This window comes from Carcharhinus amblyrhynchos, chromosome 15, assembly GCF_965287045.1.
Source record: "Carcharhinus amblyrhynchos chromosome 15, sCarAmb.v2.hapA, whole genome shotgun sequence".
NCBI classification, from domain to species: domain Eukaryota; kingdom Metazoa; phylum Chordata; class Chondrichthyes; order Carcharhiniformes; family Carcharhinidae; genus Carcharhinus; species Carcharhinus amblyrhynchos.
The window spans coordinates 77,142,529-77,161,343 of record NC_137338.1 but is presented as its reverse complement, the minus strand read 5'-3'; the positions used below and the strand labels follow the sequence as shown (position 1 = coordinate 77,161,343).

At 51.2% G+C, this 18,815-nt stretch overlaps 1 protein-coding gene across 1 annotated transcript in view; it reads right to left on the bottom strand.

The window, feature by feature from the left end:
* irak1 (interleukin-1 receptor-associated kinase 1) overlaps positions 1–18,520 on the bottom strand; it is a 51,819-nt gene extending 33,299 nt beyond the window's left edge. Inside the window, exon 1 of the mRNA XM_080204273.1 lies at positions 18,327–18,520. Coding sequence (XP_080060399.1) covers positions 18,327–18,441 — 115 coding nt within the window. The 5' untranslated portion in view covers positions 18,442–18,520. The remainder of the gene's footprint in view (positions 1–18,326) is intronic.
* Between the last annotated feature and the right edge of the window lie 295 nt (positions 18,521–18,815).

Here is an 18,815-nt window from a genome sequence, read left to right as displayed (position 1 = left end):
GTATGGGACTGTGGGGGTGGGGGGAGGTGTAACAACCCTGAATGCCGGGGGAATGTTGATAGGCAGCTCGCTGTGGGCCCAGCTGCCTGCTGATCCTGCTCTGGAGTCAGTCTGACAGGGAGACACTGACAGTGGCTGCATTGTGAGCTCCCACACCTAATAATTACACTGCCGGGTAAACTGGCATTCCATCTCAGTGCCTTAACCACCCCTGGGGCGGGGAGTGACTCAGTCAAGACAGGACTCTCTCTCTTTCTCCCCCTCTCCCTCTCTCGTTCTGTCTCTCCAGCGATCCTCATCCCAGATCCCACTGTCAGGCAAGGGAAGGGGAGCGGGAGCCTGACCCGAGCACCCTCGCGTTGCAATCGGGGAATCAATCATCCTGTGGCAGCTTCGATTCCGAAGGCAGATGCTCCCCGAGAAAGCAGTTGCCGATGGGATGTGGAGTTGGGAAGCAGAGCGGAGGACGGGGTGCAGCAGGCAGGCTGATCGAGGGAACACGGGGAATGCAATTAATGATTAGCTGAGGCTTGTCTGATCTCTGGTCACTGAGCCAGACACTGCTGGGGAGTAAACGTCTGCGAGTGAGTCCATACTCGGAACACTGCGTACAATTTCAGCCTCCGTCACCTTAAGGAGGGGATTTACTCACATCAAGGAGGAGTTCAGAGAAGGTTCACTAGGCTGATTCCAGAAGGCAATGATGATTCATCCAGAAACTCAGCAGATGTTCCGGGGACCCTGGGTTCGAATCCCGCCACAGCAGATGGTGGAATTTGAATTCAAATAAAAAAAAATCTGGAGTTTGACTTTATTCGTTAGTGTCACAAGTAGGCTTACATTAACACTGCAATGAAGTTACTGTCAAAATCCCCTAGTTGCCACGCTCCGGTGCCTGTTTGGGTACACTGAGGGAGAATTTAGCATGGCCAATGCATCTAATCAGCGCGTCTTTCGGACTGTGGGGGGAAACCACAGCACCCGGAGGAAACCCATGCAGACACGGGGAGGACGTGCAGACTCCACACAGACAATGACCCAAGCCAGGAATCGAACCCAGGTCGCTGGAGCTAGGGGGCAGCGGTGCTAACCCACTGTGTCACCGCGCCGCCCAGGACTCTGCTGGTGACTGTGAAAGCCATTGTCGAAAAGACCCATCTGGTTCACGGATGTCCTCTGGGGAAGGAAATCTGCCGTCCTTACCCGGTCTGGCCTACATGTGACTCCAGAGCCACAGCAATGTGGTTGATTCTTAACTGCCCCTCTGAAATGGCTGAGTGAGACACTCAGTTCAAGGGCAACTAGGGATGAGAATGAGACGGGGTTTTATTAAAACATCTCATATTCTGAGGGGGAGGGGGGTGGTGTTTGACAGGGTGGATGCTGAGAGGAAGTGGTTGCCACTTTCCACTCCACCCATTCATTGCGAGGCAAGGGGAACAGTTTCAGAACCCCCCCCTCGCCCCCCGATCATCTCAGCTCCAGGACATCACTGCAGGAGTCCCTCAGGGTCATGTCCCGAGGCCACAGCCATCTTCAGCCTTCATCAATGTCCTTCCCTCCATCATGAGGTCGGAAGTGGGGATATTCGCCGATGACTGCACAATGTTCAGCACCATTCACCACTCCTCAGATGTGGTCAAACAAATCGATTTTACAGAATGTCTTAAGGGTGGAGAGAGAGAGACAGAGAGAGAAGTGGAGAGACTTAGGGAAGGAATTCCAGAGCTTAGGGCTCGCCTGAAGGCACAGTCGCCACTGGTGGGGCGATGGGAACTGGGGGATGCGCAAGAGGCCAAAATCAGAGGAGTGCAGAGATCTTAGAGAGTTGTAGGAAGTTACCGAGATAGGGAGGGTTGTAGGCGCTGGAGGAGGTTGCAGAGATAGGGAGGGTTGTAGGGGCTGGAGGAGGTTACACAGATAGGGAGGGTTGTAGGGGCTGGAGGAGGTTACAGAGCTTAGAGAGGGTTGTAGGGGCTGGAGGAGGTTACAGAGGTTAGGGAGGGTTGTAGGGGCTGGAGGCGGTTACAGAGCTTAGGGAGGGTTGTAGGGGCTGGAGGAGGTTACAGAGATAGGGAGGGTTGTAGGGGCTGGAGGAGGTTACAGAGATAGGGTGGGTTGCAGGGGCTGGAGGAGGTTATGGAGATTGGGAGGGTTGTAGGGGCTGGACGAGGTTACAGAGATAGGGAGGGTTGTAGAGGCTGGAGGAGGTTATGGAGATAGGGAGGGTTGTAGGGGCTGGACGAGGTTACAGAGATAGGGAGGGTTGTAGAGACTGGAGGAGGTTATGGAGATAGGGAGGGTTGTAGAGGCTGGACGAGGTTACAGAGATAGGGAGGGCTGTAGGGGCTGGAGGAGGTTACAGAGATAGGGAGGGTTGTAGAGGCTGGACGAGGTTACCGAGATAGGGAGGGTTGTAGGGGCTGGAGGAGGTTACAGAGATAGGGAGGGCTGTAGGGGCTGGAGGAGGTTACAGAGATAGGGAGGGCTGTAGGGGGTTACAGGAGGAGGGAGATGGAGTGTCTGGGTATGTAGCGATGTGGATGGCAATGAGGTGGGCATCGGGCTTGATGTGTCACACCAACGAGCTCGAAAGAAGAAGAAATGAAAACTGGGTTGTGGGCAGGGGTAGGGAATTCCCCTCCAACGACACTAAATATTGAACGGTACATGTCACACTAACAGAAATATGACTGCAACTTCCGCCTGGAGCTCAGGAGCAAGTGATTTCAATAAATATGGCTTATATTTCGCCCAGTTAGCGCTCGCTCTCTCGCCTGCTCTGATTCTCTCCATCAATACATCAGCTACACCGAGATGGCCAGGTCTGATTCCTGATTGTTCTGAATGCATTACAAGGAGCACAGGGCCTTAGCTGGCCAAACCAATCCACCCATCGTCACCATGTTGGCCCCTGATGCGTGACTTGGCTTCTCTGGAGCAATGTCATGGCAGAGGCACCTGAAAGATGGTCCATGTTTGGATCAGTATGGAGAGGGTTGTAGAGGCTGGAGGATGTCACAGAGATAGGGAGGCCTGGAGGATGTTACAGAGATAGGGAGGCCTGGAGGATGTTACAGAGATAGAGAGGCCTGGAGGAGGTTACAGAGATAGGGAGGCCTGGAGGATGTCACAGAGATAGGGAGGCCTGGAGGATGTTACAGAGATAGGGAGGCCTGGAGGATGTCACAGAGATAGGGAGGCCTGGAGGATGTCACAGAGATAGGGAGGCCTGGAGGATGTTACAGAGATAGAGAGGCCTGGAGGAGGTTACAGAGATAGGGAGGGCTGGAGGTGGTTACAGAGATAGGGAGGGCTGGAGGTGGTTACAGAGATAGGGAGGGCTGGAGGTGGTTACAGAGATAGGGAGGGCTGGAGGTGGTTACAGAGATAGGGAGGGCTGGAGGTGGTTACAGAGATAGGGAGGGCTGGAGGTGGTTACAGAGAGATAAGGAGAAGGGGGTGAGGAGGACGTGCAGGGGTTTGAAAGCGAGGATGAGAATTTGGAAATGGAGGTGTTTCCGGACCGGGAGGCAGTGTGGGTCAGCGAGCACAGGGGGGGCGATGGGTGAACGGGGACTGGGTGAGAAAGTGTGGACACGGAAGTGGGGAGATGGCGAGGTGAGACAAAGCTGAACGGAGGTGGAAGTGGACAAGTGGAATTGGAGATGTTGCACATTACTGGAGAGTAGAGTCAGAGGTTTACAGTATGGAAACAGGTCCTTTGGTCCAACTTGTCCATGCCACCTTTTTTTTAAACCTGTAAGCTAGTCCCAATTGCCCGCATTTGGCCCATTTCCCTCTATATCCATCTTATCCATGTAACTGTCTAAACGCTTCTTAAAAGACAAAATTGCCTCTACTACTACTTCTGGCAGCTTGTCCCAGACACTCATCACCCTCCGTGTGAAAAAATTGCCCCTTTTGCATCTCTCCCCTCTCAAATTAAACCAATGCCCTCTAGTTTTAGACTCCCCTACCTTTGGGAAAAGATTTGACTATCTAGCTGATCTGTGCCCCTCATTATTTTATAGACCTCTATAAGGTCACCCCTCAGCCTCCTACGCTCCAGAGAAAAAAAGTCCCAGTCTATCCATCTTCTCCTGATAACACAAACCATCAAGTCCTGGTAGCATCCTAGTAAATCTCTTCTGCACTCTTTCTAGTTTAATAATATCCTTTCTATAATAGGGTGACCAGAAACTAGTAACTGAGACTCGGGTGGGACCTCGAGGCAGTTTACAAGGAGGTTCTGACTGTATAGGGCGGACTCACTTCCCCGAAAGTCTGTGAGAAAATCACTGCAGGGAATGTGGATGCGTTTTGGGGTGGAGTCAGACTGTCCAGGAGTCGAGGTGGGGAGTGTGGGGGGGATGCTGGGGATGGAATCGAGTGGGAAGGCTGGGGTTCAGGCAGAACATCAGCCACCACCCTGTCTGAAGGTGGGGCAGCCCATTGCAACTTGTGTGGCCAACTCCTCTTGCTGTGTGTGAGAGGTGGCACGATGGGATCTGAGCTCAGACAGTGCAGGCAATTTAGCATTGTTAATCCCCCTAACCTGCACATCTTTGGACACTAAGGAGCAATTTATCATGGCCAATCCACCTAACCTGCACATCTTTGGACACTAAGGGACAATTTAGCATGGCCAATGCACCTAATCTACACATCTTTGGACACTAAGGGACAATTTATCATGGCCAATCCACCTAACCTGCACATCTTTGGACACTAAGGGACAATTTAGCATGGCCAATCCACCTAATCTACACATCTTTGGACACTAAGGGACAATTTAGCATGGCCAATGCACCTAATCTACACATCTTTGGACACTAAGGGACAATTTATCATGGCCAATGCACCTAATCTACACATCTTTGGACACTAAGGGACAATTTAGCATGGCCAATCCACCTAATCTACACATCTTTGGACACTAAGGGACAATTTAGCATGGCCAATCCACCTAATCTACACATCTTTGGACACTAAGGGACAATTTAGCATGGCCAATGCACCTAATCTACACATCTTTGGACACTAAGGGACAATTTAGCATGGCCAATGCACCTAATCTACACATCTTTGGACACTAAGGGACAATTTAGCATGGCCAATCCACCTAATCTACACATCTTTGGACACTAAGGGACAATTTAGCATGGCCAATGCACCTAATCTACACATCTTTGGAAACTAAGAGACAATTTAGCATGGCCAATGCACGTAATCTACACATCTTTGGAAACTAAGGGGCAATTTAGCATTGCCAGTCCACCTATCCTGCACATCTTAGCGTAATCAAGGACCTCATGCACCCCGGACATTCTCTGTTTCACCTTCTTCCATCGGAAAAAAAATACAAAATTCTGAGGTCACGTATCAATCGACTCAAGAACAGCTTCTTCCCTGCTGCCATCAGACTTTTGAATGGACCTACCTTATGTTAAGCTGATCTTTCTCTACACCTTAGCTATGAATGTAACTCTACGTTCTGCACCCTCCCCTTTCCTTCTCCCCTATGTCTATGGAAAGTATGCTTTGTCTGTATAGCACACAGGAAACAATACTTTTCACTGTACCCCAACACATGTGACGATAACAAATCAAATCAAAAAAATGTGCAAACTCCAAGAAGGCAGTGACCTGAGGCTGGAATGAAACACGGGTCCCTGGTGCTGTGAGGCAGCAGTGCTAACCACTGTGCCACCGTGCCACCCCTTCCATAAATCCCTTCCTCTCTCCCTCCCTCCTCCCACCCTCCCTTCTTCCCTTCCCCTCCCTCCTTCCTTCCTTACCTCCCTCTCCTCCCCCCTCCCTACCTTCCTGCTTCTCCTTTTTGCTGTACAAAACTCTGGCGTGGCTGCACTTGGAGTACTGCGTACAGTTCTGGTCGCCGCATTATAGGAAAGACGTGGAAGTATTGGAAAGGGTGCAGAGGAGATTTACCAGGATGTTGCCTGGTATGGTGTGAAGGTCTTATGAGGAAAGGCTGAGGGATTTGAGGCTGTTTTCATTAGAGAGAAGAAGGTTAAGAGGTGACTTAAAAGAGGCATACAAGATGATCAGAGGATTAGATAGGGTGGACAGTGAGAACCTTTTTCCTCAGATGGAGATGGCTAACATGAGGGGACATAGCTTTAAATTGACGGGTGATAGATATAGGACAGAGGTTAGAGGTAGGTTCTTTACTCAGACAGTAAGTAGTAAAGGCATGGAATGCCCTGCCTGCAACAGCGGTGGACTCGCCAACACTAAGGACAATTTAAATGGTCACTGGATAAACATACGGATGATATTGGAATAATGTAGGTTAGATGGGCTTTCGATTGGTTTCACAGGTCGGCGCAACATCGAGGGCCGAAGGGCCTGTATTGCGCTGTAATGTTCTATATTCCCTAAATAGAAATTAGTGGAGTTTCGGGGGATGGTTAGGGAGGGGGTATATGGGATTGTACAGAAAGATAGTATAAGGGGAATGGGTGTGGAACTTGAGAATGACTTCTAGGAACTTTTATCAACAGTGCAAACAGTTTGCAGAGTAGCTTATTTTAACTGAACAGGAGTGCTGCACTCTGTGATTATAGGAGAGGTACATTAGTCAGAGCTCATAAGCTGGTTTACACAGCGCTGGTTTACCAAGCTGTGCTATCGCTTATACCCAGCCGATCACGCAACAGGAATTCCGAGATTTAATCTTCAACACTCCCCGTTGGCGGCTAACCGTGTCGCTTTGTGTCCTTGTGGTTTAATGCAGCCCTCTTCACAGCTTTTGAACAAGGTGCTTTGCCTGGTATGGTCACTGGTGGTGTGGGATAAACATGGCCATTCCCCGAGACAGCAGTGAGATCAATGAAAGAAGAACAGAAAATGCTGGAAAATCTCAGCGGGTCTGACAGCGCCTGTGGAGAGGGAATAGAGCCAATGTTTCGAGTCAGGGTGACCTTTTGTCAGAGCTGAGTTGAGTCATCCAGATTCAAAATGTTGGTTTTGTTCCCTCTCCGACTGAGATTTTGCAGAATTTTCTGGTTTGCTTTCAGATTCCAGCATCCGCAGCATTTTGCCTTTGAGATAAATGAATCTGTGCTCGGAGAGACAGAGAAACGTCTCCAGCAGTTCCACAGGAGGACTACTGTGCCCCCTGCCATGCCAGCCCTCCTCCTTGTGCCTCCCCCACCCCAGCCCGTCTTCCCGTGTCCCTCAGTCTCCCCTCTTGTGACCCCTTCCCCACCACCTGCCCCCCCCTTTTTTCAAAGCGATGCATTGGACGTCAGGACAATTTAGCACAGCCAATCCACCAAACCTACACATCTTTGGACACTAAGGGGCAATTTAGCAAGGCCAATCCACCTAACCTACACATCTTTGGACACTAAGGGGCAATTTAGCAAGGCCAATCCACCTAACCTACACATCTTTGGACACTAAGGGGCAATTTAGCATGGCCAATCCACCAAACCTACACATCTTTGGACACTAAGGGGCAATTTAGCAAGGCCAATCCACCTAACCTACACATCTTTGGACACTAAGGGACAATTTAGCATGGCCAATCCACCCTAACCACATCTTTGGACACTAAGGGGCAATTTAGCACAGCCAATCCACCAAACCTACACATCTTTGGACTGAGAGAGAAAACCAGAACACCTGGAGGAAACCCATGCTGACACGGGGAGAGTGTGCAGACTCCACACAGACAGTGAGCCATAGTCGGAATTGAACCGGGGCCCCCTGGCGCTGTGAGGCAGCACTGGGCCACCCAAAGAAGATTGAAGATAAGTGGCAGTTGGTGTAGCGAGGACAGGGGGAAGAATGTTTTTATCCAGAGGGTGGTGGGTATCTGGAGTTCACTGCCCCAGTTGGTGATGGGGGCAGGGACCCTAAACTGATTTATAAAGTACCTGGACATTAACAGCTGTAAGCCACGGGCCTGTGGGTCGGGTGTAGCAAGGTGGGATTAGAAAGGGAATCCTCGGGCTGGCATGGACAGAATGGGCCGAACAGCCTCCCTCTGAGCTGAAATTTTTAACTTTTCTATGGTTCTAATGTTGTGACACTGACTCACTGCCACACTGGAAAATAAAATGAATTTGGGGAATAAAGTGAAGCTTAGACAGGAAGTGTTCCCGTGACCTCATGAGCTCACACTGGCCTGTAAATAAAGCTGGCACTCAGACATATCTCCCACAGGAGAAACTCTCTCTGCAAACCCAACTGACCCCAGCGACGAGGGGTGGGGGGGGGTGCTGCTGCTGCCTTACGAGGCGAGGTTGATGAGAGTGGAGGGCCGGGCGACAGACAGGAAAGCAGAGAGAGAGAGAGAGACAGAGAGAGAGAGAGAGAGAGAGACAGAGAGAGAGGGACCGAGAGAGACAGAGAGAGAGAGAGACAGAGAGAGAGGGACCGAGAGAGACAGAGAGAGAGAGAGAGAGAGAGACAGGGAGAGAGAGAGAGAGAGAGACAGGGAGAGAGAGACAGAGACAGGGAGAGAGACAGAGCGAGAGACAGAGCGAGAGACAGAGCGAGAGACAGAGCGAGAGACAGAGAGGGGGAGGGACAGAGAATGACAGAGAGAGGGAGACGGAGAGAGACAAAGGGACAGAGAATGAGAGAGACAGAGAGAGGGACAGAGAATGAGAGAGACAGAGTGGGGGGGAGATGGGGGGGAGAGAAAGAGACACAGAGAGAGAAAGTGAGACAGAGAGAAAGAGAGAGACAGAGAGGGACAGAGAGAGAGATACACATAGAGACAGAGAGAGAGAGACAGACAGACAGACGGGGGGGGGGGGGGGGGAAGCGGCGAGGGGGAGGCGGCAAGGTGGAGAGGGAGGGGCGGCGAGGGGGCGAGAGAGAGGGGAGGGCGAGTGAGTCGGGGGGCAGGAGGAGTGGGGGGGGGGCGAGAGAGCGGGGAGCGCGAAAGAGTGGGAATGGAGAGAGGGGGACAGGAGAGAGGGGGACAGGAGGGAGGGGGACAGGAGGGAGGGGGACAGGAGGGAGGGGGACAGGAGGGAGGGGGACAGGAGGGAGGGGGACAGGAGGGAGGGGGCAAGACAGAGGGGGGGGCAAGACAGAGGGGGGGCAAGACAGAGGGGGGCAAGACAGAGGGGGGGCAAGAGGGTGGGGGAGAGGGGGGGCAAGAGGGTTGGGGAGAGGGGGGGCAAGGGGGGGGGAGAGGGGGGGCAAGAGGGTGGGGGAGAGGGGGGGCAAGAGGGTGGGGGAGAGGGGGGGCAAGAGGGTGGGGGAGAGGGGGGGCAAGAGGGTGGGGGAGAGGGGGGGGCAAGAGGGGGGAGGGGGAGGGGCAAGAGGGTGGGGGAGTGGGAGGGGCAAGAGGGTGGGGGAGTGGGAGGGGCAAGAGGGTGGGGGAGTGGGAGGGGCAAGAGGGTGGGGGAGTGGGAGGGGCAAGAGGGTGGGGGAGTGGGACGGGGAGGGGGAGGGAAGTGGTGGGGGGGGCGAGAGAGCAGGGTGGCGGGGGGGTGAGAGAAGGGGTGGGGGGGTGAGAGAAGGGGTGGGGGGTGAGAGAAGGGGCGGGGGGGTGAGAGAAGGGGCGGAGGGGTGAGAGAAGGGGCGGGGGGGGTGAGAGAAGGGGCGGGGGGGGTGAGAGAAGGGGCGGGGGGGTGAGAGAAGGGGCGGGGGGGTGAGAGAAGGGGCGGGGGGGTGAGAGAAGGGGCGGGGGGGTGAGAGAAGGGGCGGGGGGGTGAGAGAAGGGGCGGGGGGGTGAGAGAAGGGGCGGGGGGGTGAGAGAAGGGGCGGGGGGGTGAGAGAAGGGGCGGGGGGGTGAGAGAAGGGGCGGGGGGTGAGAGAAGGGGCGGGGGGGTGAGAGAAGGGGCGGGGGGGTGAGAGAAGGGAGGACAAGAGGCGGAGGTAGGGTGAGAGGGGGAGGTGGGGCGAGAGGGGGAGGTGGGGTGAGAGGCGGAGGTGGGGTGAGAGGGGGAGGTGGGGCGAGAGGGGGAGGTGGGGCGAGAGGGGGAGGTGGGGTGAGGGGGGAGGTGGGGTGAGAGGCGGAGGTGGGGCGAGAGGCGGAGGTGGGGCGAGAGGGGGAGGTGGGGTGAGAGGCGGAGGTGGGGCGAGAGGCGGAGGTAGGGTGAGAGGGGGAGGTGGGGCGAGAGGCGGAGGTAGGGTGAGAGGCGGAGGTGGGGCGAGAGGCGGAGGTAGGGTGAGAGGCGGAGGTGGGGCGAGAGGGGGAGGTGGGGCGAGAGGGGGAGGTGGGGCGAGAGAGAGAGGGGGGAACAGAGCCCCTCCAAACTGCCCCTCCTGCACTCCAAACCTCTTCACCTCTCCCAAACTCTCCCTTTGTGAAGTTTGGCCAGGAGATGCCATGTCGAGTAACTCTCCCCTCTCCTCTCGCTATCTCTCCTTTGACTCAGCATTCTGTAAAGGTTAGAAGTTGATGTACCAGTGACAACGAGAGGTGTTCCTGCAGTGTCCAAAGCCCACACCCAACTGTGTCATCACGTTAAATTACTGCTCCTCAAACCATCTGAAGGAAAATGCTGAGTAAGTCTGAGCAAGTGCTTGCGAAATTTGTGACATGTGCATCCTTTACTGACACAGCTACATTTTTTTTATCTATGACAGCGGAACCAAACAATTTTACCAAAACTTTGATGTAAAGTTCACAAACTTCCTGCAATAAGAGCCCTTGATGTGTACACACTTCACACTGTCTGTGAACAGGGCCCAAACCCTTTGGATAAGAATATACCATCAGCAGGCAGCTTGCTTTGGATCATAGAATCCCTACAGTGCCATTCCGCCCATTGAGCCCAGCCCCGACAACAATCCCACCCTATCCCCAGAACCCCGCATATTTACCCTGCTAACCCCCTGACAATAAAGGACAATTTATCGTGGCCAATCCACCTAACCTACACACCTTTGGACACTAAGGGGCAACTTAACATGGCCAATCCCCCTAACTTACACATTTTTGGACACTAAGGGACAATTTAGCACAGCCAATCCCCCTAATTTACACATCTTTAGACACTAAAAGGCAACTTAGCATGGCCAATCCTCCTAACTTGCATATTTTTGGACACTAAAGGACAATTTAACATAGCCAATCCCCCTAACATACACATCTTTGGACACTAAAGGCAACTTATCATGGCCAATCCACCTAACTTACACATCTTTGGACTGTGGGAGGAAACCGGAGCATCCGGAGGAAACCCACGCAGACATGGGGAGAACGTGCAAACTCTGCACAGACAGATACCGAGGCCAGAACTGAACCCGGGTGCCTGGCGCTGTGAGGCAGCAGTGCTAACCTCTGTGCCGCTGAAGCATTTATCAGTCAAAATTTGCTTCGAGTGATTGCCAAATTGAACATTTAAGAGCCTGCAGCTTTAATGATTTGGGAGGTACAGTGACTTTAAAAGGTGATTCTGTACAGTCAAGGACAGATAACTGGGAACTTCAGGGCGTATGGTGGATTGTACACTTATATACTCTGCACTTAACGGCAATATATCAACATTATATCTGAAATTATACCCAAAATAAAGATCATTTTGCACTTTTGATAAGGTTACGACAAACAGTTGCAATATATAAACATGTTATCCGAATTTAAGTGCAAAGTAAACATTATTTTGCACATGATATGAAGGTTTTTGTACATGATGTGGAGATGCCAGTGTTGGACTGGGGTAAACACTTTAAGAAGTCTCACAACACCAGGTCAGAGTCCAACAGTTTTATTTGATAGTACCAAATAAGTTACTACCAAATAAACCTGTTGGACTTTAACCTGGTGTTGTGAGACTTCTTACACAATTACCATACACAGGGAAGGTGATGGCCTAGTGATATTATTGCTAAACTAGTAATCCTGGAACTATTAATCCGGAAATGGGTGGACAGTGGTTAGCAATGCTGCCTCACAGTGCCAGGGACACAGGTTCGATTCCCGGCCTCGCGTCACTGTCTGTGTGGAGTCTGCACATTCTCCCCGTGTCTGCGTGGGTTTCCTCGGGGCGCTCCGGTTTTCTCCCACAGTCCGAAAGACGGGCCGGTTAGGATGCACTGGCCGTGCTAAATTCTCCCTCAGTGTACCCGAACAAGCGCCGGAGTGTGGCGATTAGAGGATTTTCACACTCACTTCATTGCAGTGTTAAAGTTTATTTATTAGTCACAAGTAGGCTTACATTAATACTGCAATGAAGTGAGTGTGAAAATCCTCTAATCGCCACACTCTGGCAATACCACCATCTGCCATGACGGGATTCGAACCCGGGTCCCCAGAAGATTAGATAAGTTTCTTAAAGTTTATTTATTAGTCACAAGTAGGCTTACATTAAGAAACTTATCTAATCTTCTGGGGACCCGGGTTCGAATCCCATCATGGCAGATGGTGGTATTTGAATTCAATAAAAAAACTTTTAATTAAGAATCTACTGACAGCCTTGTGGATTGTTGGAAAGACCCATCTGGTTCCCTTTAGGGAAGGGAATCTGCTGTCCTTACCCGGCCTGGCCTACATGTGACTCCAGAGTCACAGCGATGTGGTTGATTCTTAACTGTCCTCTGAAATAAGGGTAACTAAGGATGGGCAATAAATGCTGGCCAGCCAGCGACACGCATATCTGAGTGATTAAAACATTTTATAAATTGTGGTAACTTCAAAGGTAGTCGAGCACGTTAATGAACTCAAACTGCTTTACACACAAGCAAATATAATACAGAAAAATTCCAGACTGGAAACATCAGTGAGTTACACAGGTCCCTAAACACGCAAAACTGATGATGTCACTCAGCTAAACATTATCTTAATTTATTTGCTAACTGTGCACTTCCTATAAAGGTACACAACTATATAAACATTGTATCACCAATCTACATTCAAATTAAGGTTATCTGCCACAACATTGCAACATATCAATATGACTCAACACATAATTGCAATGTACAAACGTTATATCGACATTTATAAACAAATGAACTACTACTTTGCACATCATTGCCAGAGTTCAGATGAATTAACACCTAACTGCAAGGTGTAAACATCACATCTGTTATTTTTAAGAAAGCAAAGTGACTTTACACATCATTGCAATGACTTTATTCAAATTGAGATTGTTTTGTACACACTTCCAACACCTAGACCACTACACGTGCACACACACTCTCACATATGTGTGCACTCGCTCTCTAACACTCTCTCACACATGCGCGCACACAATCACTCTCTCACACCCTCACACGCGCGCACACTCACTCTCTCACAAGTGCGTGCACACTCTTTCTCACACGCGCGCGCACGATCACTCTCACACCCTCACACGCGCACGCACGATCGCTCTCTCACAACCTCACGCGCGCGCACGATCGCTCTCTCTCACCCTCACACGCGCGCGCACGATCGCTCCCTCACGGGCGCGCGCTCGCTCACTCTCTCTCGCGCGCTCGCTCACGCTCTCTCGCGCGCGCGCTCGCTCACTCTCTCTCGCGCGCGCGCTCGCTCACTCTCTCTCGCGCGCGCGCTCGCTCACTCTCTCTCGCGCGCGCGCTCGCTCACTCTCTCTCGCGCGCGCGCTCGCTCACTCACTCGCGCGCGCGCGCTCACTCACTCGCGCGCGCGCGCTCACTCACTCGCGCGCGCGCGCTCACTCACTCGCGCGCGCGCGCTCACTCACTCTCGCGCGCGCGCTCACTCACTCTCGCGCGCGCGCTCACTCACTCTCGCGCGCGCGCTCACTCACTCTCGCGCGCGCGCTCACTCACTCTCGCGCGCGCGCTCACTCACTCTCGCGCGCGCGCGCTCACTCTCACGCGCGCGCGCTCACTCTCACGCGCGCGCGCTCACTCTCACGCGCGCGCGCTCACTCTCACGCGCGCGCGCTCACGCTCACGCGCTCACTCTCACACGCGCGCGCACTCACTCTCACACGCGCGCGCACTCACTCTCACGCGCGCGCGCACTCACTCTCACGCGCGCGCGCACTCACTCTCACGCGCGCGCGCACTCACTCTCACGCGCGCGCGCACTCACTCTCACGCGCGCGCGCACTCACTCTCACGCGCGCGCGCACTCACTCTCACGCGCGCGCGCACTCACTCTCACGCGCGCGCGCACTCACTCTCACGCGCGCGCACACTCACTCTCACACGCGCGCACACACTCTCACACGCGCGCACACACTCTCACACGCGCGCACACTCACTCTCACACGCGCGCACACTCACTCTCACACGCGCGCACACTCACTCTCACACGCGCGCACACTCACTCTCACACGCGCGCACACTCACTCTCACACGCGCGCACACTCACTCTCACACGCGCGCACACTCACTCTCACACGCGCGCACACTCACTCTCACACGCGCGCACACTCACTCTCACACGCGCGCACACTCACTCTCACACGCGCGCACACTCACTCTCACACGCGCGCACACTCACTCTCACACGCGCGCACACTCACTCTCACACGCGCGCACACTCACTCTCACACGCGCGCACACTCACTCTCACACGCGCGCACACTCACTCTCACACGCGCGCACACTCACTCTCACACGCGCGCACACTCACTCTCACACGCGCGCACACTCACTCTCACACGCACGCACACTCACTCTCACACGCGCGCACACTCACTCTCACACGCGCGCACACTCACTCTCACACGCGCGCACACTCACTCTCACACACGTGTACACACACACTTGTCACATAACTCTCTCTCACACACACACTCTCACAGATGTTATTTCACAAATAACCGCACCATCACTTTGTTGTCACACATAAAATCTGACTTGCACCTAATTGCAACAAAAACATTATAGTTTAATTGAGAAGCAGATTAAAGACTATTGCAGTTGAATGCCATATATAAAGACTAATCTAATTGCAATGACTTTGCAGATACATTAAGATCATTTGACACAATTGGCTGCAACAGATAAAAGTTTTAATGAGTATCTATAAAAAGTAAACAAACCTGTTGGTTTTTATCTGGATATTGTACCGGGAAGTGGGTAATGATAGCTGTAAACTATATAGGAAATCTCTATCAAAAATCACACTATATAGAAAATATAGGCTCTCTCTATAGGATCTCTCTCCCTACAGGCTCTCTCTATTGGGTCTTTCTCCCTATACTGTAAGTTTACAGGATCTCTCCCTATTGGATATCTCAACAGGATCCCATTCTCTCTCCCTATATGGTCTCTATCGGATATTTTTATATGGGATTTCTCTCTCCCCCTTCTCTCAAAATATATAGGATATCTCTATAGGATGCCTCTTTATAGGATACATCAAAATGATACATATACCTCAGATATATAGGATTGCTCTCTTTATATCTCTCTGTAGGATACCCCTCTCTCTCCCTGTGGGATACCTCCGTAGGATCTCCCTCTCTCTATCACATATCTATCTATAGGATTCCCTCCCCCATAGGATCTCTCTCTATAGGATATCTGTAAAGGATATATCTCTGTTGGACCTCATATCTCCCTCACTACAGGGTATGTCCCTCTACATTAAAGCCCTAAAGGATCTCTCTCCCTACATAGGATATCTCTCAATGATTTCTGTTCATAGAGGGTATATCTCCCTGTAGAATCTCTCTCTATAGGATCACAACCTTCCTGATAGGATCTTGCTCCAGATATCGGATATATCTCTCTTTAGGATACCTCTCCCTCTGTGTAGAACCTCTCTCCCTATTGGATGACTCTATAGAATCTTGATAGAATATATCTCTTTCTCTGCTGGATCTTTCTTTCTACGGTAATATCTCAATAGCATCTCTCCCTCTGGAATATATCATTACAATCTCTGCCTTTGGGAGGTTTCTTTAAGAGCCCCCTGTCTATAGGACCCCTCCCCTCTCTCTCAATAGGATCCACTCGACCTTCCCCTCTTTCCCTGTATAATCCCTCCTTTTCTCTCTCTCTCAAAAGGATCCCTCTCTCTGTCTCTCTCTCAAAAGAATCCCTCCCTCTCTCCCTGGAATCACAGATTCCCTACAGCACAGAAGGAGGCTATTCGATCCATCGAGTCTACACCAACTACAATCCCACCCAGGCCCTATCCCCCTGACCCTACCTATTTACCCTAGCTAGTCCCCCTAACACAAAGGGGCAATTTAGCATGGCCAATCAACCTAACCTGCACATCTTTGGACTGTGGGAAGAAACCAGGGCACCCAGAGGAAACTCAAGCAGACAAAGGGAGAACATGCAAACTCTGCATAGTCACCCAAAGCCAGAATTGAACCCAGGACTCTGGCAGCAAAGCTAACCACTGTGCCACCATGGCATGCTCTCTATAGGATCTCTCTCTCTATAGCATCTCCCCCTCTCTCTATAGAATCTCTCACTTTCTCTGTAGGAACCTGTACTCTCTCTAGGATCCCACTCTCTCTCTCTCTGCATGATTCCTCTCTCTATAGGATCCCTCCCTCTCTTCTATAGGAACTCCTCTCTCTCTCTGTGGAACCCCCCTCTCTCTATAGGGTCCCCCCCCTCTCTCTATGATCTCTTTCTCTCTGTGTTCTCTTTCTCTCTATGATCTCTCTGATCTCTCTCTCTGTGTTCTCTCTCTCTCTCTCTGATCTCTCTCTCTCTGTGATCTCTCTCTCACTGAGAGAGAGAGAGATCACAGTGATCTCTCTCTCTCAATGATCTCTCTCTCTCTGATCTCTCTCTCTCTCAGAGAGAGAGATCACAATCTCTATGATTCTCTCTCTACGATCTCTCTCTCTATGATCTCTCTCTCTCTATGTTCTCTCTCTCTGGTCTCTCTCTCTGATCTCTCTCTGTATGATCTCTCTCTATATGATCTCTTTCTCTCTCTATGTCTCTCTCTCTCAGAGAGATCATAGAGAGAGAGAGATCAATCTCTCTCTATGATCTCTGATCTCTCTCTCCATGATCTCGCTCTCTCTATATGATCGCTCTCTCTCTATATGATCGCTCTCTCTCTATATGATCGCTCTCTCTATGATCTCTCTCATCTCTCTATGTTCTCTCTCTCTCATCTCACTATGTTCTCTCTCTCTCTGAGAGAGATCATATAGAGATCATACAGAGAGAGATCATAGAGAGATCAGAGAGAGAGACCAGAGAGATCATAGAGAGAGAGAACATAGAGAGATGAGAGAGATTATAGAGAGAGAGAGATCATATAGAGAGAGAGAGATCATATAGAGAGAGAGAGATCATATAGAGAGAGAGAGATCATATAGAGAGAGAGAGATCATATAGAGAGAGAGAGATCATATAGAGAGAGAGAGAGAGAGATCAGAGAGAAAGAGATCAGAGATCAGAGAGAGAGATCATGGAGAGAGAGAGATCATAGAGAGAGAGAGAGATCATATAGAGAGAGAGAGAGAGAGATCAGAGAGAAAGAGATCAGAGATCAGAGAGAGAGAGATCATGGAGAGAGAGAGATCATAGAGAGAGAGAGATCATATAGAGAGAGAGAGAGAGAGAGATCAGAGAGAAAGAGATCAGAGATCAGAGAGAGAGAGATCATGGAGAGAGAGAGATCATAGAGAGAGAGAGATCAGAGATCATAGAGAGAGATTGATATCTCTCTATATGACCTCTCTCTATATGATCTCTCTCTATGATTCTCTCTCATCTCTCTATGTTCTCTCTCTCTGGTCTCTCTCTCTGTATGATCTCTATATGATCTCTCTCTATGATCTCTCTCTCTATATGTTCTCTCTCTCTCTGATCTCTCTCTCTGATCTCTCTCTCTCTCTGTGATCTCTCACTCTCTCTGTGATCTCTCTCTCTCTCTATGATCTCTCTCTCTGATCTCTCTCTCTCTATGATCTCTCTCTCTGATCTCTCTCTCTATATGATCTCTCTCTATATGTTCTCTCTTTCTATATGTTCTCTCTCTTCTATGTTCTCTCTCTCTCTATGATCTCTCTCTCTATGTTCTCTCTCTCTCTATGATCTCTCTCTCTCTATGTTCTCTCTCTCTCTATGATCTCTCTCTATGTTCTCTCTCTCTCTATGTTCTCTCTCTCTGTGATCTCTCTCTCTCTATGATCTCTCTCTCTCTGTGATTTCTCTCTCTATGATCTCTCTCTCTATATGATCTCTCTCTCTATGTTCTCTCTCTATGATCTCTCTCTCGATATGATCTCTCTCTCTCTATATGATCTCTCTCTATATGATCTCTCTATATGATCTCTCTCTCTGTGATCTCTCTCTCTATGATCTCTCTCTCTATGTTCTCTCTCTCTCTGTGATCTCTCTCTCTATGATCTCTCTATATGATCTCTCTCTCTCTGTGATCTCTCTCTCTCTCTGTGATTTCTCTCTATAGGGTTATATTAACTCACCGAAACGTGCCCAGTCGGAGCTGCCCAGGGAGTCCATCACCGAGCAGAATTCACACATGATGCTGGAGGGCAGCTTGTAGGCAAACTCCGTGTCCGGACTCCTCCACTCGGACATTTTCTCCCGCACTGCCCCAACTCCGCTCCACACCGCCCGGCAGCCGAGCGCACACTGAGGCGGCCCCGGGCCCGCGGCCGCCCGGAACCCGCCCCTCCCCACTCCGATTGGCCGCCCAGCGCTGAGCTGCCCCCTCCCCATTAGTCAACATCGTGGCTTCCTCTCTTCTATTGGTCCAGCCTGCCGCCAGTCAGGCGCGATATCGCGTAGGCTCGTTGGCTGATCCTTCAGCCCCACCCTCTCGTCATTCCCTTTTCTCCGATTGGTTCAGACTGCCCTCCCGCCCCGAACCTGCCCCTTCTAACTTTTCATTGGTTTCCTCTCACACCCTCTCTCTCCAATGGTCAACTGCGATGCCACTCATAGGCGAGTCC